Source organism: Micrasema longulum, unplaced genomic scaffold (assembly GCF_059751315.1).
Source record: "Micrasema longulum isolate JH-2025_06_02 unplaced genomic scaffold, ASM5975131v1 h1tg001249l, whole genome shotgun sequence".
NCBI classification, from domain to species: domain Eukaryota; kingdom Metazoa; phylum Arthropoda; class Insecta; order Trichoptera; family Brachycentridae; genus Micrasema; species Micrasema longulum.
This window is the reverse complement of record NW_028278436.1, coordinates 190,778-217,159: the sequence shown is the minus strand read 5'-3', so window position 1 is coordinate 217,159 and position 26,382 is coordinate 190,778. Positions and strand designations below refer to the sequence as shown.

The 26,382-nt window shown below is 39.0% G+C and overlaps 1 protein-coding gene across 3 annotated transcripts in view; it reads left to right on the top strand.

Moving 5' to 3' along the window:
• The first annotated feature begins 1,289 nt into the window (after positions 1–1,289).
• The window catches only part of LOC148276275 (torsin-1B-like), a 29,145-nt gene continuing 4,052 nt past the window's right edge, over positions 1,290–26,382 (top strand). Inside the window, exons 1-5 of one of the 3 annotated variants that reach the window (XM_088234504.1) lie at positions 1,290–1,449; positions 4,588–4,777; positions 17,819–18,090; positions 19,624–19,775; positions 23,758–23,897. In XM_088234504.1, the coding sequence (XP_088090630.1) occupies positions 4,594–4,777; positions 17,819–18,090; positions 19,624–19,775; positions 23,758–23,897 (748 nt within the window). In that variant the 5' untranslated portion in view covers positions 1,290–1,449; positions 4,588–4,593. Of the gene's footprint in view, positions 1,524–4,587; positions 4,778–17,818; positions 18,091–19,623; positions 19,776–23,757; positions 23,898–26,382 lie in introns of all 3 variants that reach the window. The other 2 variants (XM_088234503.1, XM_088234501.1) reach the window with 2 other exon arrangements.

Here is a 26,382-nt window from a genome sequence, read left to right as displayed (position 1 = left end):
CGTTAGATTTTCCAGATTCATCACAAATTATACAGCCACTAGATTAATTTTTAACTATTATTTTTAATTATCTTTTTCCAGTGCCTTGTTGGGTCCCCCGACATAGGCGTTCACTGCAGCGAAAGCATTTCTGTCCTACGCTTTAATTCTAACCCTAAAATTTTTGGGGTGGAAATTATTATTTCTGAATGCAGATTACGCATGCTTTTTCTATTTTCTCCAGAGGTTGGTGGTTCCGGGGATTAATTGTTAATTCAGAAACAAGTTCGGAAGCCACGTTTTATTCTATGTTAACTTTAGCCTTCCTAATGAGGAGTGATAATGGCAATAAGTTTTTTCATTTTTGATTACAAAAAAAAATATTGTCATTGACAACGGTCATCAATAACAACTGAATCATTATTAATAGCAAGATCTTCAAACATAATCGGAACTTGTAATTAAGCTTCAACACAGTCTTGCGATACATTGCTCTGATAAGTTTAAGCATGAAACAGGCCAGGAGGCCCAATTACAGTGGTGCACAGAACACCCAGGCTTGAGGAAAATTGCTATTTTTGTTCTCACGGGGAGTCGAACCCGGAACCTTCCGTTTGTGAGTGAAGCATGGAACAAAGCGTTGCAAATTTTTAGTTACACTTAGCTGGCGGCCGACCGACGGACGCGTAAAAATTTTTGAATGAAAAAATAACAAAAGGAGAATAATAGAAATATAAATTGTTATGGATAACTTATATAGAGCCATTTTCGTAACTTAATACCTCAAGGGCGCTTTACAAAGTGATTTTATAAATAAATAAAATAAATTTTAACTTTTTGAATTTGTAATTTAAGCAAAAAAAAATACTTAAGTAAACACCGTTTTTACTACCATTTATATTTGCAATATGGTCGTGAAGATGAATGACAATATCCGTCAAAGGCCCTCCATATAATTTGTCAAACTCACAGTGAAAGAGGCAGCGAAAGTCGTAGAGATAAATTCAATTGAAATCGCGATAGGCGAAATAGAAAAATTGACCATTTTAAAAGAGTACCGCGACTATTGCTTTTTGTGTGAGCGAAACCGATAGGAAGACCCACGGTCTTTAAAACAGTTTTTCGGGTACGTGAATGGAGTGCTCTCACTGTTGAAATTGATTACGGTTTTATTCGCATCAGTTTGTGTTATGAATGTGGTTTGATTATATAAATGAGCACATATCTTTACAGTCATAGCCCTTAATCTTATTGATAAGCATAGATACGAGTAAAACGAGTTTTCATTTAGTTTTAGTCGGTGAAAAAATCGGCCACGTTTGTTTTATTAAAAATGACAGATTATTAGTTTTGGATGCGTTTTATACTTTTATTTCAAGTGAAAACTACAATAATATAAAGAGTGTTTAGTGAACTATTTTATATGTGTTTATTTACATTGTGACTTTATTTAGACGTTTAAATATTACAGTACTCGTATTTGTTCATAAATTTGTATAAACCACTTTCATTATTAATTATCCGTCGACCAGTTTCGAGGCTAGGTAATAACTCATCGTTAGGACTAACTAAAAATCTCTAGTGTTACTATTTATACTTTAGGATCAAATATTTGCTCTGCAAAATATGACAGAAAAGTTTCTGGCTTAACACCAGAAACTTTTCTGCGCATTTGTCGATCTGCAAAAGGCATTTGATAGAGTTGACAGAGAAAAGTTTTGGAAGGTTTTATCGGAGTATGGAGTGAATGGTAACCTGACAAGGGCTATTGCGTCACTGTATAAGGACAGCACAGCATGTGTGAAGGTGAATGGGTCATTCACTTCGTGGTTTAACATTCCTAAAGGAGTCAAACAGGAATGTGTAATGTCACCATGGTGGTTCAACATATATATCGATAACTGTATGAAAGGACCGAAAAATTTAAGAATGGGAGCAAAAATGAGTGGTTTAACTGTTACCTGTCTTCTGTATGCGGATGATGCCGTGCTTCTTGCTAGCAGCAAAGAAGACCTGAAATTCTTAGTAACAAAAGTCTACAATGTATGCAAGAAAAGCGATTTGCTTATGAGTGTTGATAAATCGAAAGTGATTGTTTTTGAAAGGGATGAAAATATAACTAAATGTGAGATCAGGTAGAAGAATTTGCGTATCTAGGAAGTATGTTTACTAGGAATGGAAAGACCGAGAAAGATATTAAAAGGAGTGCCGAGAACAGAGTAAACGGTGCACTGAAATCTACTTTGGCAAACAAATGTTTATCGCAGGAGGCAAAACTAGCTAAAACAATGGAGTTCTAATGCCAACTCTAATGTATGGGAGCGAAGTATGGAATTGGAAAAATGATTGGTTGAATGCTGTCGAAATGTGATCCCTCAGGTAAATGTGTGGTAAAACGATGTATGATAGGTGCACAAATGTCGAGATCTGTGATGTGTATAAAGCTAAGACATGCATTAGCGGCAGAATCAAGAAAGGGATGCTGCGTTGGTTTGGACATGCAGAGCGAATGGACAGTGAAAGAACGGCTAAAAGGATCTACGATGCGAAGGTTGATGGATGCAGAAAACGAGGAAGACCGAGAAAGACATGGCACGATCAAGTCCATCAAATACTTGAAGATGGACGTGTCAAAAGTAGGAATAATCGGCGTGCGTGCATGAGAAGATGTATGAATGTAGAGGAAGCGAGATCTGAATGCCAAGATAAAGTATTATGGCGTTCTATCTTTTCTGCCTACCCCTACGGGGAAACGGCGTGATGGTTTGTTTGTTTGTTTGTATAATAGTAAGTCGTTTTATCCGATGGCATAGCTAGCATCGTATTATCGAAGAGGTATTGCTGTGAATCTGTCTTAGTTTTAGACTTTTACATTAATAGACATCAAACTAAATAAAAAATATATTTCTTTGTTTATTTTATGTTTCTTACTATCAACGATATCATTTTTTAAAGTTTTGTTATTTTGAAATTACTCCGCCCGTGACATCACGAGTTGTCGTCGGAAAGTTGTTGAAAGAGTCGCCTATACGGAGGAAAAACATTCTGTAATTATTAACCACGAAGTTGGCTACAGATTACGGCAATACAACGGGCCGTGGGTACTCGGGTCAAGAATGAGGGAGTTCAGTGGTTTTTTTTAATTTGTTTTGTCAATATAATTCACCGTAAGTCTTTCACCCCCACTTTTTCTAACAAATTTTGTGCGATATCCCTGCACGAGAAAGTGGGTCTCATCTGAAAACAGCACCTTCTTCCAGTCTTCTACAGTCCATTAGGTATATTTTCTAGCCCAAATGAGCTTCTGCTTCATCATACGCGCCGTCAGGAGTTGTTTTTTCTGTGGTCGAATTGCTTTTCTTCCAGATTCAATGACTTTTCTTTGTACTGTTGAGTCATGTATCATCACCCCAGCAGTTGCCAAATCTCGTTGAAGTTCGTAACTTGTTTTTCTTGGGTTTAACTTACTATTTCTGATTAAAGATATTTCATCTTGGACACTAGTTTTCCGGTTTCTTCCACCTTTCCCAATTCTCTTTGCTTCAACTGACCTTGTTTGTCTCTTCTGCTTAATAATCTTGCTGACTGCTCCCTGACTTACAAAACATTCATTTGCAATATCTTTCTGAGTCATTGATGTATTTTATTTAAGGTTATAATATGTTCCTTTTTTCTCGGCCGGTGTGATCTTTATGATTTAAACCAAGTCAAAAACATTGTTTAATATGCAAGCAATTTATAAAATAAGGAACTTCAGTCCTACGGGAAATTGGATACAAAAAATATTTTCTTGCGCGCGGTAAAAATTAGAGTATTAAATTGTACGGTAAAATTTAAAAATTAAATTGTACCGAAAAAAAAATATATTTTAATAAAAACGCACTACTTTGAATGACGTCACTGGTTCGTATGAAGCATCCAATAATATAAGAGCTTTGAAGGATTTCCGGTTTGGTCACCATAAATGAACCAATCGGAAGAACTGTCATAGAACAACCTCTGACGTCACACGCGGAGTTATTTCAGAAATACAAAACTTTAAAAAATCATAGCGCTGATAATACGATATACAAAAATAAAAATTATTTTTTTGGCTCAGTTTAATATTCTATGAACAAATAAAAAAAAATAAAAAAACACTGAACTTCCTCATTAGTCCTTTATTGAGAAAATGTAAAAAAAAAAAAAACAAAGTATGAGTGTTGCTATACGTAAAAAATGACAAAAATTACTCTTATTCCATTAATTCGCACAATACTGTATATCACTCGCATTTGCTCTAATAATGTTACTATACAAGCTGCAAATTTCATGTATGCCTGATTTTTTTGCGGCATTGGTATTTTCGTCAGCACAGTAAAATAATTTGTGTGACGGGTACGTTTAAAGGTTACATGAAAATCAATTTAACTTAATAAATTAGGGCAGTCAGTAATGCCATCTAAAGGTCGAATGAAAACATCGAGTCAGCAATCTGTTGTCTATTATCCAAGGAGTCATTTTCAAGAGAGTGACAGAAAACAAATTTCAAATACGAATTCATCGAAATTGTCTGGCAACACTTGTTTAAAATGACAATTTTACCCACCTGATTTATTTCATTTTTAGTTAAAAATGCAAATGAACAAATTAGGTTTATTCGCCATTTTTTGTATTCACTTTATATCAGTAAATGCTGAATTGTTGACCGCTGGATTACTTGGTATTGCTGCTGGTGGTATTATTTCAATGGTGTACCAAGGAAAATGTCATGTAATGGAATGCTGTACTGATAAATACATCCCGTATGATACAAATGGTGAGTAAATTGACTTTTTCAAATAAATTATACATCTATAAATAAATTTTAAAATAATAAAATCAAGAAATTATAATAGTCCGGTAACCGCGTTTGCACATCAAACTGAAGCCGACAAAACTACTCATAAACGACAAGTTTTGTCTAATCATAAATGAGTAGCTTTACGTTTTAGCCATTTGTTTTTTTGTTTTTTTACAATAAACATAAGTGGTAAAAAATAGTAAACAAAAAATCCCACAAAGGCATGGCCTGTTCGTGGGTATACAAGAAAATGTTAATGAATTTTTGCTCCAATTATAAATGATCGACAGTTATAATATTTTTTTGTAACATAAGAAAGAAAAAATAAAATATTCTGTAAAAGATAACATTTTATTGTTTTTACAGTAATTAAAAAAGGAAATAAAAAATATTTTAAAAAAGCACAAAAATATTCCTTATTAAAGGGCAACAAAATAAATCATAGAAAAAAATAATTCATATCTTTAGTTTGAATCCAGGATAGTGCATGTTTTTTAAAAGAAGGAAAATTTTGAAAGTTTGGAATTAATGAAATATTATCAGAAAAAAAAGAATTTTTGGGCCAATGAAATATGCATGTCTTCTGTAGACGTTTTTTAGAACGCAACTGCCCATTTAAATTCAGTTGTGCCGTATTGTGTCGTTTTTTAGTGTCAAAATACTGATGGTATTAAGACTATGAGCACCGGCCAAATACATATGGAATTTACCCTGTGCCCGGCCCATTTTTGTGAAATTCCATGCTTCGTGAAGGGTTTCTTCATAATTATGAAAACTCTGGGTTAAATCAATTAAAACTTCTCATATTTATTTGAAATAATTGAATAAGTCATTTTTGTATGATAGTTTTGCCAACACTGGCCTTAATGTAGAGTATGGAGAGCCACATTGCAATGTTCGCACATATACATGGTCTCACTCCTTTTTTGTGCTGTGTATCCCGGAGCCGTGTAAACGCGTGATTATAATAACCACGCGTTGTGTCCCGGTCTCGTGTTTTCACGTGGTTTACCAACATCGAAAAATTACTAATAAAAGTCACTAGATGTCTATAAAATGCACTTTTTTAGACAGCTGGTAAACCACGAGAAAACACGGGACCGGGACACAACGCGTGATTATATAATCACGTGTTTACACAGATCCGGGATACAATGTGTTAAAGGGAAATAGGGCGGGAACACATTTCATGTGTAAGTAGCGAATTCACAAATAATATTTTTTAAGAATTCGATTGTTTTTCCGTCAGTCAGATTGCTCAATAAAACAAGGCGGGCATTTCGTTAATATTGTCAGGGTAGTCGAATTTTTCACCCAGCTTTAAATTCAGTAAAAACTATAAAGTCAGTTTACCCTGAAGATAGCTCCTGCAATGGTAGCCGAAACGTCGAAGAATATCCAACACACACGGTATCACACAAAAAAGAAACATATTGATAATTTTGGTAATGTATCAAAAATAATACAAGTTTATAATTTATTTATAAGGATTATAATTCAACTTTATTTTTTATAAAATATACAAAGGGTATATTGTGACGCGTTTCATCTTTTCAGTTTCCAGAGCAGCGTTTATTTTATAATTAAAAAATACATACAAGAATTCGTGAATCACTAAGTCTAAAGACTTTTCGGTGGGACACATTTTTTTTATGACAGGTTTATATTACATTTATTTTATTTATATTTTTACAAATTTATTTATAAACAGGCACTATAAAGTATCTAGAAGATATTTCTTCAGTTCTTTTTTTTTCATTTGAAGATCTTTCATGTTAATGATGGTTTGTGGGAGATCATTGAACAATCTTGGAACAACGCAATGTAATGTTCGCTCTCCGAAGTAATTTGTAATTCGGGGAACAAACAGGGAGCCCTTAGTTTTTAATTTAGGACATTTTCAAACAAACTAACTGAAATATTGACAAAGTTTCCTTACATACTAAAATAATTGCTCTATAGTCCATGCTCGATGACACAGACATGATGGGTGAAGAAAGTTAGCGTTTTCTATAAAATCCAATACAACATATTGTGCAACTCTAACATTTTTGCAAATAAAGACTGGAGCATTTTCCTGCAGTACATTAACATCGTCCCTACCGCGGAGAAATGAACAACAAAAGAATGCGGTCTATAAAGAAAAAACAGGACTTGGTAACGCCCAGTTCAGTTCAGTCAGCTCAACAAGTCCAGCTCAATGCAGTCACTTAGTTCCAGCATGATGCAGTTTGATTGCAGTCTCATCAACCCATCATCGCCGCTACGCTCACGCTACACAACCAAGTGCTATATCTTATTCACCAAGTAATGAATACGCATTAAACAGTAACCTCGTGTCTTCTGTCAATCTCTTACTGGGGTAGGAGCTCCAGCCCTCAACAATCAAATCCTACAGCGCCAAACGTGCACTTTTCATTACATTCAAACTCTCGCTGATAGACGAACCACAGCTGATATAGTGTTACTCGCCAATATCATTTCTGATCAAATATATTCCCTGATTTGGTTACCGCATTCATCTGCACCACAGAGGCAAACGTGCTGTATTTAACTTTTCCATATACCGAAAAGTAGAAAGAATTTCACAATAAACACTACAATTAACCGTATTATGGATAATTATAACAGTACATTTAACCACATAGGTATATTTGTAAAAAATATTCGATTTATCCAAACAGCCATAGGTAATAAATTGTCTTTGCCCGCTTCCTCCTCTCCGTTCCTCTCTATCCCTACATAAATATCAGTTTTATAATAGAAAGATATTTTAATATAAAATTGTGATAAAAAATAATGATAATAATTGGAGAAGAATTCTTTATGTATCCACAAATGTATCCAAATTTTACCAAATAATATCAAACCTGCTTTATATACAAATAACAATATTGGTAAATTATTGCTTAATAATAAAGATAAAATTAGTTTTTAAATAATTCAGGTATTTTTAATACATTTATTTTATATATATTTTACAAATTTATTTATAAACAGGCACTAAAAAGTATCTAGAAGATATTTCTTCAGTTCTTTTTTTTTCATTTGAAGATCTTTCATGTTAATGATGGTTTAATGGTTTAAGTGGCCACTTTACACACTGTGTAACATTCACCATTCTGCCCATATTTGAACATGTCTATTCCTTCAATTCTTTCATCTGTTGATGTTTGTGAAGTTAAAAAGTTGAAACTTTTGTTTATGCGGGTGAGATTCATCGAATTGAATTATTTCACCTCCATACTAGGCAACGCCTGAAATTTTTTTAATTTTTCAATTTCTATACTTCCTTATAGACCAGGTGGATTTATCAACAATATTTTGAGTTTGTCCAAATTTTTGTAGACGTGAAGGAATATACATGTTCAAATATGGGCAGAATGGCGAATGTTACACATTGTGTAAAATGGCCACTTAAACCAGCCAATGATAGGTCATAAGCCCTGTAGATGCCTAGACTTATAGAAATATACGTTTAAAATTCCTTTTTTTTTACTTGCGCACCCACACACACGCACCCACCCTCATTCATTTACACACCATATACACACTCATGAATATTTACGTCGCACTCATACAGATTTGTAAACTCTTTTCTTTTATATTATTTATTTGTTTATTTATTTAAATATACAATGCAGCACTACTGCCAATTGCAATGTACATAGATTACATAATAAGGTATTTACAAAAACACAATAAAAATCACAATAGATTATTGAGGTCTATAAATATTGAAATCTTGACATTTGTAATAACTGCGAAAAAATGAAGTCTGAAAGTTGCATAAAATACCTGGGAGTAATCATTGATTGTCAACTTAAATAGACTAATGATCTTGAAGTAATTATTAATAAACTGAGATATTTAACCTATGTGCTCAAACGGTTAAGTATTTACGCCCAGCTAAATACTATTAAAATGGTATATTATGCACTTGTACAGTCATCGCTTTCCTAAGGAATAATTGGAGGGAGAGAGCTTTTAATAACCATATTAAACCATTAGAAACTGTTCAAAAACTTATCCTAAAAATAATGCTTCACATAAATCGCACTTTCCCCTCTCTCAGGTTGTTCCAAGAAGCTAAACTTTTGGAAATTAGACAAATATATTGTTTTCAATGTTTAAAACATATATTTAAGAACCAAAATTCATTTTTAAGTCATTCAAATAGATCAAGTCTAAGAAGGAATCGTGTGCTAGAGATACCACAATGTAAAACGAGGCTAGCACAGAGACATGCATATTGTATAGGTCCAAAAAAATATTTTTTACTGATAATATTTGATTGATCCTAAACTTTCAAAATTTTCCTTCTTTTAAAAAACAAGCACTATCCTAGATTCAAACTAAAGATATTAACTCTTTTTTGTATGATATATTTTGATACCCTTTATTAATAAGGAATATTTTGGTGTTTTTCTAATTTTTTATTTCCTTTTTTAATTACTATAAAATAAAAAGTACCTTCTAATCTTTTACAGAATATTTTCTTTTCTCTTTCTTTTATTCCACAAAAATATTATACCTGTCTATATTATTATAGGAGAAAAAAATACATACATATTTCTTGTATACCCATGAACAGGCCACGCCTTTGAGGATTTTTTTTGTTTACTATTTTTACTGTTAATATGTATTTCATTGATATGTCATTATCCCTTATTTTTTTGAAACTCTGTTTTACCGCTTATGTCTATTGTAAAAAAAAAACAAAAAAACATATAAACAATCGTAAAAAAAGACGAATACGTAACTAATACACATTATGATATTTATTTATTTGACACTTTATATACATATACAATAAATATACATATAAGGGCGGGCATATTGCCTTAAGGCAATTTCTTCCTACCTACCCAAACCGTTCAGTTTGAGAAAATTACACATACATGGACATATTGAATATTACAATTTTATACAAAAATTAAAAACAAAGATTAACAAAATAAAAAATATATAAAAAATTAACACTTTACTACTTTTATACTATGAAGAGAGGAGAGGGGATGGGAAGGGAAGAAAAAGGATAAAAGAACAATTTAAAAATTTGGATAGTGACATTTCAATCTTGATTTAAATGTAAATAATGAAGGGGCGTCTCTAACATTAGTGGGTAGATTATTCCACAATCGGGCGGCTACTACTGTGAAAGAGGAGGCAAAAAAATTAGAGCGATGACAGGGTATTAAAAGGGTTCTCTCGTTACTAGAACGAAGAGATAGTCCGTGTTGTGAAAGAGGTTGGATGAGCTCTCTCAGATAAACAGGCGAAGTGGGATTATTTAAAATATTGTGAAGAAGTGATAGAATGTGAATGTTTCTTCTATGCCTGATGTTGCCGACGTAAAAGTACATGCACCAACTTGGCGGCCCTTCCTGGGGTTTTAATGTAGCATAGGAGGCTTCAGTATGTGTAAGCGATCTACCACCTCCTCAATAAAGACTAGTATTTGTCACTTTCGGGGGTGGTGATCGCCATACTGAAGCCCACATATAGATTAGAATTCATGAAAATATTTGTATGCCCATAATGTGTTTTTATGTTGTTCTGTATAAGTGTTGATCGCCGCGCGGTCGGCGGGGAACTGCGGCCGGTAGCGGGAGGGTGGGGACCTTATACGTGGCGCGAGAGAGACCGATAGAGCCGGCAAATGTGCTCGCTATCTCTCTCGCCGCGTGATTGGTCAACCTAGCACCGCCCGCTATTGGCCTAGCCCACCGCCGCACGGCAAAATGTTGTATATATAGCCCCGCCGGGGAAAAATAAAGTCAGTCATCTCACCACACTACTAAGGCTTCTTACTCTCCACTTCACCTCCCTACCTCGCTTCAAACCGGACCTCATCGCCACCTGGATTCGAACACCGCTACCCCCCTGGACTTGGAACTCGGATACTCTTTGGATTGGATTTTGGACCCCGGATAATTTGGACCCTTGGATACTTCCCCGGAACACACCCCGCCGTTCCCACCGACGGAGAGATACCGGCCTTACAACCCGGTTGCCTGACTCAGGATTGCGGCCGCCAGCGCTACTCGCTAGCGACCCCGCAAGGGATCTCTAGGCGACGATACCTCCCCCGGAGCTTATCGTTCGTCGGCCGAGGCCCGCCTACGCCCGGCCACTCTGCGTTTGACACCAGCACCTATAGAAATACAGTTCTTGTGACGGGCGCGATTGCTACGGACGAAGCAGTGATCCGCCGCGTCTGTTACAAGTTGGTCCTTCGAGAAGAACCGGATATTCATCGCAGAGCGCCTAGAGATGACTTCGAGAACCCCTTCACTCCGCTCGGGTCGAGGAGGCACGGAACCGAGAGAAGACCCTGCTACAGATCAGGACTCAGCCGAGTCGGACACATCCGAAGATACAGTCCAGCGGCTGAGGACGCAGGTTCGAACGCTCCGTGCTTCACTACACGATCAAGACCGACGCGTGCCCTTGGAGACGAATCCCGAGCCCGCGCCGCGTGCTACGGATATGGACGGCATCATGACGGTGCTGTCAAAAATGGCGATTCTACTAGAGGCTTCGCAAGGAAGAAGCCCGACTTCAGCCCCAGAGGACGTCAGCAGAGTCGGCGCCATGATAGCGCGCCAATCTACTGCCAAGGACCTACCCGCCTTCGCCGGAGAGCCGCAGGAATGGGCTACTTTCAAATCGCAGTACACTCAGTCGACGGAGATGTGCTGCCTTTCGGATCCAGAAAACCTCCTGCGTCTACAGCGTGCGTTGAAAGGACGGGCAAGAGAATCTGTGTCGTCATTACTAGTGGATCCAAGCCAAGTGAGGGTGATAATGAAGACGTTGGAGCTACACTACGGCCAGCCGGACATTGTAGCGTCTTCCTTGTTGGAAAAAGTGAGAAGGCTCCGCTGCATACAGAACGACGGATCTACGCAAGCATTAGTAGATCTGTCTAGCGCAGTTCGGAACGCGATAGCGACCTTAGAAGGCTTCGGTGGCGATTACATGTCTACGCCACAACTACTAAGTGAACTAGTGAGCAAGTTACCGCTGTGCATGAAGTCTCTCTGGTGGTACAGCAGAAGAGGAAACCGGGTGAGGCCCTCCGCGAAGGATTTCGCGCTCTTCTTGGAAGATTTAACGGAATCTTCGATGATAGGCGGCGGAATAGAGCCGCAAGTGTACAGCGGAAAACAACGCGAGAAGCCACAGAAGCGAGAACAAGTGCATACAGTGATTTCAACAGAGGGAAACGGGAAAAGTGTAGCGTCATGTGTTTTGTGCGGACGAGGACATTTACTACAAACGTGCCAGGAATACATAGAGTGTAGTATTCCGGAAAGATGGGACATAGTGAAGCGAAAGAATTTGTGTTTTTCGTGTTTATCGAACACTCATCGGGCGATAAAGTGTAGAAATGTAAAAAAGTGCGGCCTCGATGGATGTCGCCGAACACATCACAAGACATTACACGACAGAAATAGTGCCGATATCAGTGAAGCTCGGTCTAGCGCCGATATACGAGCGCCAGATAATAATGCCCGCCGCAACACGCCTGCAGCGGCGGGCGCCGGGGGAAACAGACCGACCGCGAACGAAACCCGCGCCGCGAGTTCAAATGAAAGAAACTACGATTACGGCCACAGTTCGCGGACGAATAATATAGTGACGAGCACCTACGCTCGGGAGGAACCGGTCCTCCTAAAAGTGATTCCCGTCATGTTAAGTGGTCCGCGAGGACGAGTGAACGCGTACGCGTTACTAGATGAGGGATCAACCGTGACATTGATTGACGCAAAAATAGCAAACGACATCGGCGCGCCGGGAGAGACTCGAGGATTAAAAATCCACGGTGCCGGCGGAATGTGCGTAACAGATAGTGCATCAAGAAAAGTCACAATTAAAGTGCGCGGAGTTACGGAAGATTTATTCACTCTCCGCGCAAACACAATACAGAAGCTGAGTCTGCCGCTACAGCCCGTGATTGAAGGGGAAGGCAGGATGCGACAAGTGTGCCCGCAGTTACTCATCGGCCAAGATAACGCCTCTCTCATAGTGACGAGAGAGGCACGGAGATGCGGGGAATACATCGCCTCAGTGACAGCCTTAGGAAAGGTGATACACGGTGGGCGGACACGCCAGACTAACGCCAGCATACTAATGGCGCTTAGTACAGAACAGAGACTAGAAAATCTAGTTAAACAAAATTACGCCGTCGACGCGTTAGGTATAAGTTCGACAGCCAAGATATCGCGTCAGGAGGCGCGAGCCACAGAAACCATGAGAGCCACGACACGTTTCCTACCGCAAGGACAGTACGAGACAGGGCTACTGTGGAAAGACAATCGAATATGTTTACCGGATAATCGCCGTACAGCGCTGAATCGATTTTTAAGCATAGAGAAAAAGTTCAGTAAAAACAGTGAATTCGCCGCGGCTTACAAGTTAAAGATTAAAGAATATCTAGACAAGGGGTATGCCCGGGAACTGACGCTGGCTGAAAGACAAGACACTGCGAGTGGGCTTTGGTTTTTGCCGCATTTCGCAGTGACGAACGTGAATAAACCGGATAAAATACGGATAGTATTTGACGCCGCCAGCCGCTGCAACGGGAAGTCATTGAACGACATGTTGGCCAACGGCCCGGACCTTCTCTCATCGCTTATGGGAAATATAATGCGATTTCGCGAGGGAAAGATCGCGCTGGCAGCAGATATAAGGGAGATGTTTCTCCAAATTAAAATAAGAAAAGAAGACCAGAGGGCGCAGCTGTTCCTCTGGCGCGATAGTCCCGAAGAAGAAATTCGGGAAATGATTATGACGTCGATGACGTTCGGCGCGGCGTGTTCACCGAGCAGCGCACAGTACGTGAGAAATCAAGTCGCAGAAGATCACGGGCAAGAGATGGCCGCCGCCAGGGATGCTGTGCGAAATAAATTCTACATGGACGACTATATGGATGCCGTAGACAGTGCAACAGAGGCGATACAACTGCGCCACGATGTCAGCGAACTACTACGGCGGGGCGGATTCATCCTCGCGAATTGGGCGAGTAATGATCCCTCCGTAATGGAAGCGATTCCTTCAAGTCTGAGAGGGAAAAGCGCACGCGAAATAATTAGCGGAACCTCCGTGACAGAGAGGGTCCTCGGCATCAAATGGGACCCGGTGACAGACGAGTTTCAATTTAAATTTAAAGTGTCACGGGAGGTTCCAACAGAGAGGCCTACAAAACGGCAGATGCTAAGTGAAGTTATGAGCATTTTCGATCCACTCGGTTTCGTAGGGTGTTTGACAATACGCCCGCGAATACTGCTACAAGATGTGTGGCGCTCCCACATAGAGTGGGACGAACAAGTGAATGAAGAACACGCAGAGAAATGGCGCACTTGGGTGGACATATTACGCAATACCGAGTGCGCTATACCGCGGCGCGTATCGAGCGCCAATGGCCAGCCAGTAGAGCTGCACGTATTTTCCGATGCCTCGGAGCAAGCGAGCTGCGCCGTAGCCTACATCGTGGAGGAGAACGCCGCCGGAAGGAATGCGACGTTCATGGCTAGCAAGTGCCGAGTTAGCCCGCTACGAGCGCTATCAATTCCACGCCTGGAATTACAAGCCGCGCTCATGGCCGCACGACTGGCGGCCACAATCAAGAAAGAATGCGGAAGTAATATACGCGATACCTACTACTGGACAGATTCTACTACGGTGCTGTGCTGGGTCCAGAGTGATTCGCGCATCTTCACGCCATTTGTAGCCCACCGCCTAGGGGAAATAGATGAGCTAACGAACGCTCAAGAGTGGCGGTGGGTACCAGGAAAGAAGAACCCCGCTGATCTCGGGACGCGGGACGGCGAGATACCAGACATCTCCCCGGCCGGCATGTGGTTCAGTGGGCCGAGTTTCATAAAGAAAAATAAAAGTCAATGGCCGCCGCTCAAGGTAATAACGGCGACCCCGGATACAAGCAGTGAAATAAAGTGTGCGAACAGTGCCATCGTGATGACAGCCCTCCCGGACGAAAGAAGATTTTCCTCCTGGCGGAGACTGATCAGGACTACAGCGTGGGTGTTGCGCTTCATAAACCGCTGCAGGAAAAAGAATACAGGAAGCGCGACACTCATCGCCCCGGAACTCAAGGCATCAGAGAGGGCGTGGATACTCATAAGCCAGACAGACAGTTACCACGCCGAGATAGCCGCAATTAGACGGGGGGAGTGCCTCCCGCGGAACAGCCGCCTGCTGGGCCTCACTCCCTACCTCGATAAAGATAGCGTCCTCAGAATGGGGACGCGAATTATGGAAGCCCCCGCGGTGAGCGAGCAACTAAAGGCGCCCGTCATACTGGACGGAGCGCACGCCTATACGCGTCTATTGATAAGGCATTATCACGAGTCGCGGCAACACGCAAGTACAGAGCGGACACTCAGCGAACTCAGACAACAGTTCTTTATAACACGATTACGGACAAATATAAGGAAAATTATATACGAGTGCCGCTACTGTCGAATACAGAAGGCCCGCCCGCAGCCTCCGCTCATGGGACAGCTGCCTGCCGGCCGACTCGATCATCACGTAAGGCCTTTTACCCACTGTGGGGTGGACATGTTCGGGCCCGTATACGTAACTATCGGAAGACGCCGGGAGAAACGATACGGGGCCCTGTTTACGTGCATGGTTACGAGGGCCGTGCATATTGAAATTACACCGTCGTTGAGTACTGACTCGACGGTGCAGGCCCTCAGAAGGATGGCGGCCCGCAGAGGACATCCGACAACGCTCTACTCGGACAACGGGACGAACTTCAGAGGCGCAGACAAAGAGATGGCGGCCGCCATGAAGGAACTAGCCCACGATCCCGAACTACAGAACGAGGCGACAAGGAGAGGGATCAAATGGGTGTTCAACCCGCCATCGGCGCCACACATGGGGGGAGCCTGGGAACGGCTCGTCCGGTCGATAAAGGGGGCGCTTATGGTGATTCTAAAGGAACAAGCCCCCCGAGAGGAAACGCTAATGACAGCGATAGCGGAGGCCGAGTACACAGTAAACACTCGGCCCCTAACCCACGTCTCGCTTGATAGCCGAGACGACGCTCCGCTGACTCCGATGCACTTTCTCATCGGGTCGAGCGGGGCCCAGCCGCATCTGGCCGATTACAGAGACGCGCCGCCCGAACTGTGCCTCAGAAAACAATGGCGGGTGGCGCAGAAACTAGCCGACGCATTTTGGAAAAGATGGATGAGGGAATATCTCCCGACGTTGGCACAGCGACGGAAGTGGCAACAGGCCGCCACACCGATCATGGTCGATGACCTGGTCATAATAACGGACGCCGCCCTCCCGCGGAATGAATGGCCGCGGGGACGCGTCATAGCAGTCACACCAGGGAAGGATGGACAAGTCAGGAGCGCCCGGGTCCAGACAGCCACCGGAACCTACACACGACCCGCCGTCAAGCTCGCCGTGTTGCAAATCAAGGACGACGTCGGCGCAGAGATGCCTCCTCGGCAGGGGGGAGTGTTGCCGACGTAAAAGTACATGCACCAACTTGGCGGCCCTTCCTGGGGTTTTAATGTAGCATAGGAGGCTTCAGTATGTGTAAGCGATCTACCACCTCCTCAATAAAGACTAGTATTTGTCACTTTCGGGGGTGGTGATCGCCATACTGAAGCCCACATATAGATTAGAATTCATGAAAATATTTGTATGCCCATAATGTGTTTTTATGTTGTTCTGTATAAGTGTTGATCGCCGCGCGGTCGGCGGGGAACTGCGGCCGGTAGCGGGAGGGTGGGGACCTTATACGTGGCGCGAGAGAGACCGATAGAGCCGGCAAATGTGCTCGCTATCTCTCTCGCCGCGTGATTGGTCAACCTAGCACCGCCCGCTATTGGCCTAGCCCACCGCCGCACGGCAAAATGTTGTATATATAGCCCCGCCGGGGAAAAATAAAGTCAGTCATCTCACCACACTACTAAGGCTTCTTACTCTCCACTTCACCTCCCTACCTCGCTTCAAACCGGACCTCATCGCCACCTGGATTCGAACACCGCTACCCCCCTGGACTTGGAACTCGGATACTCTTTGGATTGGATTTTGGACCCCGGATAATTTGGACCCTTGGATACTTCCCCGGAACACACCCCGCCGTTCCCACCGACGGAGAGATACCGGCCTTACAACCCGGTTGCCTGACTCAGGATTGCGGCCGCCAGCGCTACTCGCTAGCGACCCCGCAAGGGATCTCTAGGCGACGATACCTCCCCCGGAGCTTATCGTTCGTCGGCCGAGGCCCGCCTACGCCCGGCCACTCTGCGTTTGACACCAGCACCTATAGAAATACAGTTCTTGTGACGGGCGCGATTGCTACGGACGAAGCAGTGATCCGCCGCGTCTGTTACACCTGATACTGAGCAAGTGTAGTTGCGTGCGATACTCGGTTATGTGGTCAAATTTGCGAAGATTAAAGATACATAGTTAGAGAGGAAAAGACTTTTTAGACTTTTCCTCTCTAACTATATGATACATAGTTAGAGAGGAAAAGTCTTAAGCTGGTGATCCCAGCATGGAAAAGATCCACCTCTCTCGGTAGGCGGTTCAACAGACCAGTCAGGCATCAACAACGGTAAATTTGTCCTGTATTTTGGAATAACAAATGGTCTGTGTTGCCTAGCTCTTAAATAGTTGCTCGGTACATATAATTTTATGGGCTCCAAAATGTTGGGATTGTAAATTAACCCATTAAGTTAAAGGGCCATCATAAGCGAGGCAATGCTCCTTATGGCCCGCAAACTTGCGGTACCGAGCATACCTAAAAGGAACAATGATGGGTACTGCAATGGGTAGTATCCATACTCTCTCATCTAGAAGTAACGAAGAAACTTCATTAATTCATTATTAGATCAACAGTGGATTTTTTAAATTAGCTCTAGTATTGTTAATATATTTCTACATATGTTTTATGTAATAGCTGTAAAAATCCAGAAAAAATAAAATAATAGAGTTGAATTTCTGTAAATTTGAATTTTTCAGATCTGGCGAGGAAAATGAAATCGAGTTTCTTCGGCCAGCCGCTCGCAAACGAAGTTCTCTTCATTCTCGAAGGACATCGAGATTCCGTGCAACGTAACGAGGCTACCAAGGCCTTGGCTATTGCAATGTACGGTTGGCCCGGAACGGGAAAGACGTATTTATCTCAATTAATAGCCGAATCACTCTTTACAAATGGCATGAAAAGCGACTATGTTAAATTATATCATGGACGAAATGATTTTCCAAATGTCCACCGCGTGTCTCAGTATCAGGTAGGTACTCATTTAAAAAAATGTTAAATGTGAACAATATGTTTATTTTTTGGGTAATACCGTATGTGTTGGATTTGTTTCGACGTTTCGGCTATTGCAGGAGCCATCTTCAAGGTAAACTGAGTGTTTTGTAATGGTGGGAAGAAACGAATTAAAATAATCGAAATATTCGATTATTAAAAAGATCTAGACATTTCGAAATGCTTACAACTAGTCGAGTTCACTCGTACTAATCGGAAAAATAATCGAGATATCTCGTGTGAATTCATTTGAAATGGTTTTCCGAGACAATCGAGATATGAATTCGGACTTGAGATTTCGTGACAATCGAAATATGATTTCGGACTTGAGATTTCGAGACAATCGAAATATGATTTAGGACTTGACATTTCGAGAATATCGAGATATGATTTAGGACTTGACAGTTCGAGACAATTGAAATATGATTTCGGATAACTATCATCGTCATCATCATTCCCTTTCCACACCTAATGGTGCATAGGGCACTATATTGGTAAAACAATCGCAGCGTATTTTGATCATTTTGTGTTACATGAAAGTCAGATGATCAGTCTTACGCTTCAGATACCAGTCCAGGGACTATGAAATATATTAGTGTGAAAACACCCTTTTAAATAAATATTTAAAATCAACACACCATGCCGCCCTAGTAGTTGTTTGTAAATAATGACCAAATAAAAATGTCGGTTGCAGGAAAAGGCACTACGCCAACTTTGTAGATACATAATAACCCGATTAACCAACTGTAAGACAAATCACAAACACTACATTCCAAAAGCAGACTTGCAATTGGATAGACACAAGACAGATAAATAAGGTGCAATTACAGTGAAAAGCTAACCTAAGTCGTACATATATTTTTCTTGCAGAAATACTAATAACTTTCATTGTAAAATGGGTCCAGATAAATAAAAGTATGCTTTCCCTATGAGTTATAAAGATTGTCAATAAAAATTTGATATACTCATCTGTAGTCTGTGATACACTCTAAGGTCGCACCAGTGAGCCATTTTTTTTAAACACTAGGGATGTTACCCAGAAAAATTTAATGTTGATAATCTTGTTAAATAATGTACTTATCTTATTTTGTTCCTGAGTTTACGATAGAAAATAATAATGGGACAGGGATTCGACTAATGATTTTTAAAATAAAATTACAGTACCTATAAGTACTTTTCATTGTAACTGAATTTAATTCACATATATTATGTTTGAAGTCTGAATCGATTCATTCACTTTAATTGATGTTTTTAAGCAGGTCACCTCACGAAGCTAGAACCTACAAATGTACAAACTACAAATGTCAAATGTGGCGTATTAAATTGGCTCTACTATAATTTAAAATATTTGATGTGTGTCTCAAAGCAACAGTTCCAATAAATTTTGTATAAAAGTGGCAGTTTCATTGCGGATCTCCTCTACTGTAAATGCCTGAACCACATTATTCCTTCGTTTCGAATACCTGTCTTTTGAAGTCATATTAAAATTAACGAATGCTTTCTCTTATTTCAGGAGAAACTTAAACAAGACTTAAAACAAATAGTTAGTAACTGTGGAAAAGCTTTAATTATATTTGAAGAAGTGAATGATATTCCACCACAAACATTAGACGTGTTGAAGCCATACTTAGATCTCCACTACAGCATTGACGGCATAGATTACAGGTAAAATTATGCCACGTATTACCCAGTTTTACTTTTAAGACTGATAAATGGACGCCCAGGTGGGTGGAGACTGATGAGAAGACCCCGGCTGAGACGGAAGGATGATGTGAGAAAGGATACAGCGCAACTTCTCCAGGTGGTGAATCGGAAGATGACAGCTGGGGACAGATGGAGTTTCAGAAGGCCAAACCTCGACATAGAATGTAGCGCCATCGAAGAGAGAGTTTTAGTTTCTCCACCACTTACATCACGACAATAGTTGGTAGAGGGGCCAGCAACGAGAATAGAACGCCACGGGCGTTTATCCTGACATACATGCCCTTAGATTGTGTCTCCTTTTACGTGACCAGACTGCAAATTTTAATTTATTTGCTCATGCGAGGGCTTTATTTTTATTTGACACTTTATATACATGTAAGGGCGGAACCGTTCAGTTTGAGAAAATTATAAATGCATGGACATATTGAATCTTACAATTTTATACAAAAATTAAAAACAAAGATTAACATAATAAAAATACTCATAAAAAATTAACACTATACTATAAAGAAAGGAGAGGGGATGGGAAGGAAAGAAGAAGGATAAAAGAACAATTTAAATATTTAGATAGTGACATTTCAATCTTGACTTAAATCTATATAAAGAAGGGGCGTCTCTAACATTAGTGGGTAGATTATTCCACAATCGAGCGGCTACTACTGTGAAAGAGGAGGCAAGAAAATTAGAGCTATGACAGGGTATTAAACCCTGCTATAAAGTTTACGACTAACTTCGTTAACCTGATCGTGCCACCCTAAATGCTTATGAATGATAATACCTAAGTTTTTTACATTTTTGAAGTCATGAATGGAATTTCTGTACCATCTATTTTAAAAAGAGGAAGTGTGGAAAAATTCACTTATATACATTTGTTTACTACCAACAAGTACAATTTAGGTTTTTTGTTGGATTTATGAGAAGCCCATGTTTTTTTGTCAATGAAGAGATATGCTCGAGTGCAAGTGACATTACTCTTGTGTTTCGACAATGTCAACGGGTTCGAAATGAATATATAATTTCAAATCATCGACATATAAATGGTACGAACAGGAAAGGTTTTTTGTTATTGGATTGATAAAAAGGCTTTCTTCGGCCATCTTCGTCCTACCTCATGTTTTCATTATAATATATGTTATCATTAATTCTTCATCCATTTGTTACAAATGTGGGATTCATAGTCCGTTGAGCGATGACACACTCACTAAATTGAAATTTATAAACACGCGAAAATACTTATTTATAACTAATCAAAATCGAACCAGCCAGAGATTTAACCTCAAATCAAAGACTAGGACAGAGACATGCACTCTTCTTTGCTCCCAGAATATACAATGTATTTACTAATAATGTGATAGACATAAAAAGTTTAACCAATCACACCTTACAAAATACGCTAAAAACGGGTTATGGAAATAGATATTCTTGATTTCTTTAGCTAAATTGCTAGAAAAATACTTATGTTACTTTTTGTTCTTTTGTATTTAAATTGTGTATTTTATATATATGTATGTATCGGTGGCGTATATATTTATTTTAAATATGTGTATATACATTTTATATATATCTTACATATATATTTCACAAAAATATTATATATATATGTGCCGGTGGTAACATACGGTCTTAAAACCATGTCACTCACTGCTAAAAGTGTTCACAAAATTAAGTGCACTCAGCGGTCTATGGAAGGACAAATGTTGGGCGTCTTCTTATTTATGTGTGTGCGTATATGTGTATAAGGGTGTGTATGTATGCATATGCATGTGTATGTATGTGTGGATGTTTATATACATTTGTAAATATATTGAATATCTTTTTATATACCTGTATGAGTAAATTTCCTTATTATTACTTATTATTGATTCCACAGGGCCCACGAAATGCTTTTCTTCCGCTATAGAATGGATGACCAGAATCTTATGCAGATTTCGAAGGTTAAAGATCTAGGCATCACTTTTTTGAGTTCCCTGACATTTCATGATCAAACCGAAATCGAAACAGTTTGTAGTTCGTTGAAGATGTGAGGATTCGTCTTGTGTACTGCCAGGGTTTTTGGTAGTACATGAGTACTGAGAATTCTTTACAACTCGTTGGTGCGAAGTACACTCGAGAGTGGCTCGATGATTTGGGGACCATGTGAGTTGAAGTTCTCTCTTATGATGGAGAGGGTTCAGAAGAAATTTCTACGGTTTCTCTACATGAGGTAGTGCGGATATTATCTATGGCTTTATCCCACTGAGTTCCTCCAGGGTATGCTCGGTTACAGCGGCTTGAAGACCAGAAGGAATGTGTATTTAACTACGCACTTTTTTCGATTTTTGCGCGGTTCTATTGACAACCTGAAATTATGCGGAGCATTAGCTTTTATGTTCCGGATAATTACCTTAGACAACGTCAGCATAGACTGTTTCACATTCCAATCTGCCAATGGTTATGCCTGTTAGAAGGGCTATCTTGATGTTGAACAATATTACTCTCGACATTGACATTTTTCACGTCTCTGAGGGAGTTTTTCGTTACAAGATTCTCTTAATTTTTTAACATATTATTCTCTGGATATTTTTATTTTATTTTATTTTTATTTATTAAGGAAAAACAACAGTTCTTATATAAGAATATAAAAAATAGTACATATATCCAGTTAAAGTTTTTCACAAATATAATGAGAGCACATGTTACACAGCAAAGAGAAAAATAATGTATTATATAAGACATGAGAAAGAAAAAGAGCCTGTAAGAAGGTTAAGGGATGAGGAAATAAAGTGGCGGTGTGGAGGAGAGGGATTTTCATAATATAGTTGACCAATTCAAAATTTTGATATTATAATAAAATAAACATAATTGAAGGAACATAAACTTATTACACACTGACAAATGTTTCATTTTACAGTGTTTCAAAAAGTTTTTTTTTAAGTCACAAAATGTTGTATTAAAAATATCTAAATGGAGACAAAGTAAATGAAATTTGGAGCAGCTACGATAAATAAACGATAATTATGTAAACTTATATGTTTTTTTTTTCAAGAATTAACGGTACAAGTACCTTTTACATTACATACATACATAAGTATTTACAGTGGAGTATATACAGTAACAACTTTTTCAATGCTTACTTAGAAAGAACATAATTACAATATTGATTCCACACTAAAATGTTTTACAAGTAATTGTTTATAAGCTGGGAATTTCAATAAAAATATGTCACCTAAGTCCGAATGTTTATTACCCAGCGCATGTAGACGATTCAGTACTGAATTGCTAGAATATATTGAGATATGATTGTTGCAGTGATAAAGTTGAACTTGCCTAGTCACTCTAACTGGTACTTTAAAACCAATGAGGGCCAAAATTTCAGGGCTGTCCCAATACTGAATTAACGATTTCAAATAGAAATAATAAATCATTGATAGTTCTCCTGTCCCTTAATTTAATCAAATTTAATATATTTAATAAATAATCATAGTTACGAAATTCATTACGTATTCCTAATTTAAAATTAACATATCTCAAAAACTTATTCTGAACTCTTTCTATGGTAATTTGGTGAGAGGCATAATAAGGGCTCCATATTGTAGAATTATACTCCAAGATGCTTCTCACCAAGAAGGTATATAAAATTTGTTTAAAAATGTTTTTTAATATATACCTTTTATTTTAATTATTTCTAAATGTATGAATTAAGATATTCCATTTTGTAATGTATATATATATATATATATATTAATAAATAAAATTGATTTTGAAATTGAAATTGAAAATGAACAGCATAGAGTTTGTATATCTTAAGCATAATTTAGTTTACTTAGTGTACAGCTGAGTTCCCCAGGACTGTGGTGGATGGTGAGCTTTTTGGATCCCATCAACGCTAGTCTAGCTTCAGAATCAATTCGATTATTAAATAAGTACCAGTTTTTAATATCTACATTTTGTTTTTTCATTTTAGGAATGTGATATTCTTATTTATTGCCAACACCAACGGACAGGCAATAGCGGAACATTTTATAAAACTTAAGAAAGTTCGCAATTCTCTGGAGTTAGCTGATTTCGAGCCAATGTTAAGAAAGGGATCCGTAGACACTGAAGGTATTTTTTGTTTCTCTAGAGACCGTTCGAAGTTTTGATTTCATTTTTTCAAATTAAACTAACCAGTTTAGAATTGAAATACTCGTAAGTTATGCAGAAAGCAGACAGCCATAGAAAAGTGTAACTGAGATAATAGCAATTTAGTGAAAAGTGTGAATAATCGGATCTACACAACAGTTAGATTGTTTTTACGTTCGTTACAGTACAAAAAAGTCTTTAATTATTTATTTGACAAGATTTAATGATTTCCAAAGTCTGGCTGACCACGCATCATCATAAGTAACACTACAGCCCGTTGTTGGCCCTGGCCTCCTCTAGAATCTGTCTCCATTCGTCCCTGCACCCTGCGGCTCTTTTCCAGTTCGTCAGCAGTGGCGTCTTTGATACCAAATTTCTAGTAAAGCTCAAATTTTAAGAATAAGTATAATATGCGTAAATGTTAAGTAGGTACCTATAGTAAATAACACATTACAGACCATGTTGTAGGCATCTTTGAGCATTTTTATATTGGTTGCTAGTTTTTTATCTTCATAATGTGTTGATATAATGCGAATTAAAATACATATTAGGTACTGGTGAATAGCAATAATTTCTTAGTGAGGATCAACCTCACTTGCTTCATATGCTCCTTTGTCCCTGTTCGTCAGGCCAATTGATCTAATCTCACTTTCCACATTATTCAGCCATCTTAATTTTGGTCTGCCTCGCTTCGTCTGCCTTTTGAAGTGGTATAAAGAACCTTTTTTGCAGTACGGTTATCAGTCATTCTGTGCACATGGCCCAACAATTGTAATCTTCTTGTTTTGATGAATTGTGCAATGTTGGGTTCGCCATACAGTGCCTCTAATTCATGATTAAACCGTCTCCTCCACATTCCGTTTTGGTTGACAGCACCAAATACCTTCCTTAATATATATTTTTTAAATACTGATACCATGTTTTCATCTCTTTTGGTCATAACCCTCTGAGGAGAGTTTTGTAAATAATGGTCTTAGTTTTGTTTTTCTCTATGATGTGCATTTTGCAGAAAACAGCCCTTGTAAACCTCTGATGTACGAGTATGTTGCGTCATTATGTATAGAACCGATAATTTAATATTTATATTAGGTTACTTATTACTTATTCTTGAAAGTGGTCATGTGAAAAGTCGGAATAATCGACGTGCGTGCATGAGAAGATGTATGAATGTGAAGGAAGCAAAGGAAGTGTGCCAGGACAGAGTGGTGTATCGTTCTATCCTCTCTGCCTACCCCTCTGGGGAAATGGCGTGATGGTTAGTTAGTTAGTTAGTTACTTAATTATAAAGAATCACTCAATTCATTTGTTTATTATAAATCATATAACACAGAGTATTTTACTAGCATAATACGTTGAATTACATTCCCAGGAGTTACAACAACTCAATTCGGGACATAAATAATGATGAGAACATATCTATCTCAGTTAGTAAACATCTGGATGCCTAAGAAATGTCGTATAGTACAATGAACACACGATTATTGGAAACATAATTCGGATATACAAAACGTGTGTCAGACCAAAGCATGGTGTGTACAACAAAGGCGAGGATAGATAGAGAGAAAATATAAAATACGAAAACACTATTTTTTAGAAGGTGATTTTTACAGTTTTTTGTATGAAAGTGGCCTGTATGTTTTTAGCAGAAGCTAGTTGGCCTTACTGCACCCAATAACGCAATTTTTTTTTTTCAAAATTGCTTTCTGCGTCTACGTTCAATTATATTTATATTTTTTTTAATTATAGAAGAGTTATAAGCTAGTTTTATAAGTAAAAAAAACCTATCTCCTTTGATTATAAAATCGAATGTATCAATTTAGATGTGGTCAAGTCTATTCCTTAAGAAGTCCTTACCTCGGAGTTATCATGGACTGTAAACTTACCTTTAATGAACATATTGATACTATGGTCAAGTCATTAAAACTCTTAGGTTTTGTTATCAGGACATCTAATGACTTTACTTATATTTATTTATTTATTTTTGCACCACAACAGGCCAGGAGGCCCAATTACAGTGGTGAATTACATCACAAAACACCCAGGCTTGAGAAGAATCACATTTTAATTTTTGAGTTCTCACCAGAAATCGAACCCGGAACCTTCCGTGTGTGAGTCAAGCGTCTTGACCACTACACCACGGAGGCCACTATATTACTCACTTGTTCGTCCTCTTTTAGAATATGCCTCCGTGATTTGATCTCCCTTCTATGTAGGCCGGATAAATCATATCGAATCGATGAAACATTGTTTGCTAAGAATAGTAGCATGGATGATTGGCCTCGAGAGGGGAGACTACACTTGAGAAATTGAGTCAATGTTAAAAATCTCAAGTCTACAAAAACGTAGAAATAACATTGACTATATTTATGTTTGATTGATGATCCTTCGTTACTGCAACAAGTGGCATACAATGTTCCGGTTCGCCGGTTGCGAAATAATAATGTGCTGTTCCTTGATCAGCACAACA